The following is a 2647-nucleotide window of genomic DNA, read 5'->3' as shown; positions in this document are numbered from 1 at the left end:
CAGGTTTGGCGGGGCCTGGACGGGCGGGGTGGCTGCCCTGCGACCGGCTCCACGGCGCTGCTTTGCTGGAGGCCGCGAGAGCAGGGGCGGCGGCAGGGGGCCGCCCTCGGCGACGGCAGCAGCTGCACGCCGAGGCAGGATGTACCTGATGGCCTCGGTCTGCTTTTGGGCAGCGGAGAACTGCTGGGCAAAGTTCTCCACCGTGTCGCCGAAAAGGCCGGTCTGGGACAGGGGGGCATTCAAGAATCGTGTCTTGTCCGTCTCGCGCATGTCGGCCAGAAACAGCCAGAAATGGCGCTCCTGGACCACCATAGTGGACATCGCACGACCCAGAGACCGCGCCGTAACCTTCGTCGCTCGTAGCGCGAGGTCCGTCGAGGTGCAGAGTTATCTGAGAACTTCCGGGTCGTGACCACCCTTGTGCAAGTCCCTCAGTGCCTTGGCCTGGTGAACTTGCAATCACGCCGTAGCGTGTAAGGCAGAGGCAGCTTCTCCACAGGTCGTATAAGCATCGCTGGCCAGTCGAGTACCTACAGACCCGGGAGGGGAGGCACGGTTCTCCCTGCCAGTTGGAGGCGGTATTAGGACACAACTGCATCGCAACCGACCACTCCACCGAGGAGACCCGTGTAACCCCCTAGCTGCACCAAACCACCGCCGCTGAAGCGCCGTACCACCAGAACGAGAGCTTCCTAAGAGCGTGCTTGTAATCGAACTCGTAGTTTCACTGAAGCAGAAGATCAGGAGCAGAACGATGAGACCGCTCTGCTCCGAAGCGAAAAGCTGAATATGGGCTGCATCTGCTGCCTACTTATACTCACGCTGTGATCAGCGGCAGCTGGATGCAATAATCGCATGCCAATGTGCATTGGCTCGTTTAGTTTACACTCGAAGTAGATTGGTCTCTCTAAGCGAGATCCCAATTCGTCGGTCATCCGACGTGACGTCGAGAGTGACCGACTGAAAGGGAACTATTCATCTAAATTATCAGGAGTTTAAAGCCCCTATTAAAAAAAAGTTTTATGTGTTTTTGCCTTGAAACCATCTACTGTATATGTTAATACACAGTTGCCAAAATAAACGTCCGGCTGTAAATTAAAAATTGACAGTTTAAAATATTAAATTTAATATAAAACATAAATATTATTGCCAACGTCTACTTAAAAATACAGTTCATAATTAAAGATAAAAGGTAATAGTTTATAATAGCATTAATAATTGGTAAATTAACTAGCAACTAGTTGCCCTGAACCTTTTTTTAAACTAATCTGTTAAGCATTTTATAATGTTTGTTAATTAATTAATAATGAAAGTTATCATGAAGTAATATCAAAAAGTTGTGCTTGGCCTCACAAGCGACATTCAGTCTGAATTCTGGCCTTTTAACTCAAAAGACACTTGCAGTAATAAACAGTGGCGCCAACTTCAATAAGTCACATAAGGTCTTCTATTATCTACCACAAGTTAAATTTTCTCAATTTCATGTTTATTACTGAAGCAGTGTGGATGTGTGCATGGCCTGTTTTCTCAATACAGCCAACTTCTACAAGAAAAACAATCAGTTCTAGTGCATATTGGGTGTATTGAAAAATACTGAAACAATTGGTGGATTTATTTCAGATTTTTTTTTTCTAGATTTAGTGACTGTTTCTGGATTTGTGTAATTAAAAAAATATTTTATTAAGAACTTAACAAGCTTTTGAATTTGAGTTTTTTATTATCTTATTTTTTAAGACACTATCATTTCTTATTTAAGATGTTATCTCGCTCTTAAAAATGCTAAACGTCTTACAGATGTAAGGGGTGTGTAAATTTAAGAGCGCAACTGTATACCATTATAGACAACCTGGATTAGATAAAAGCTGACCTGCAAGTGGTTGTAGAAATATCTTTCCCATGGGGTGAACAAAAGAGACACCATCTTGTCCATCTGCTGTGATGCCATCAAGAAGGGGCGCATCACCACCTGGGCAAAGGTGACATCAAAATAAAAACAAAAATTGTATCATTAAATCAAACAATCCACGTTGAAAAAAAGACTTGCTCTGCAAATGCACATGTGATTATCTAACAATGGCTGTACAACAATCTTCTTTTTAAATGAAACATCTGCCTCACAAAGCAAGTCATTCTTTGTGATAACTAACAACAGATCTTTGTTTTACGGTATGTGTCAGTAAAAACTCAGGGCAAGGGGTCACTAATAACTCACAATAATTCTGTAACTTTGAACAGAACACTTGAACTATGATCTAAACCTTGTAGCTTTAGGCTTCTTACATTTCCATATATATTACTTTAAAGGGGTCCTATTATGCTTTTTCACTTTTTAAATTTTAGTCAGTGTGTAGTGTTACAAATCTCAAAGTCCACTCCAAAAGGAGATATTTCGTTTTTTAAAAATCCCTTTTCAAGAACTACAACGAACGGCTCGTTTGGACTACAGCGTTTGTTTTCCAGGCTTTATGATATCACAAAGCGGCTCATTGGAATATCATTACAAAGAATTCCCGCCTACAGAAATTCGAATGGTTGTGGGGTGGGGAGGGGCGAGGTTGGTTAGAACGCTTGGTTGAGTGAGTGCATCAGACGAGACGACGAAGAAGTGCTGCTGCAGAGTTAGTGCATCAGAGAAAACCAAGAAGAA

General features: G+C 43.1%; 1 protein-coding gene across 1 annotated transcript in view; it reads right to left on the bottom strand.

Annotated features, from left to right (window-relative positions):
• The window catches only part of LOC107733084 (ALK tyrosine kinase receptor-like), a 59691-nt gene that overhangs the window by 22542 nt on the left and 34502 nt on the right, over positions 1-2647 (bottom strand). The window contains exon 14 of the mRNA XM_016544578.1: positions 1868-1966. Coding sequence (XP_016400064.1) covers positions 1868-1966 — 99 coding nt within the window. The remainder of the gene's footprint in view (positions 1-1867; positions 1967-2647) is intronic.

This window comes from Sinocyclocheilus rhinocerous, unplaced genomic scaffold (assembly GCF_001515625.1).
Source record: "Sinocyclocheilus rhinocerous isolate Xijiao unplaced genomic scaffold, SAMN03320098_v1.1 scaffold8, whole genome shotgun sequence".
Taxonomy (NCBI): domain Eukaryota; kingdom Metazoa; phylum Chordata; class Actinopteri; order Cypriniformes; family Cyprinidae; genus Sinocyclocheilus; species Sinocyclocheilus rhinocerous.
Note: the sequence above shows the minus strand (reverse complement) of the source record. Positions and strands in the feature narration are given on the sequence as shown.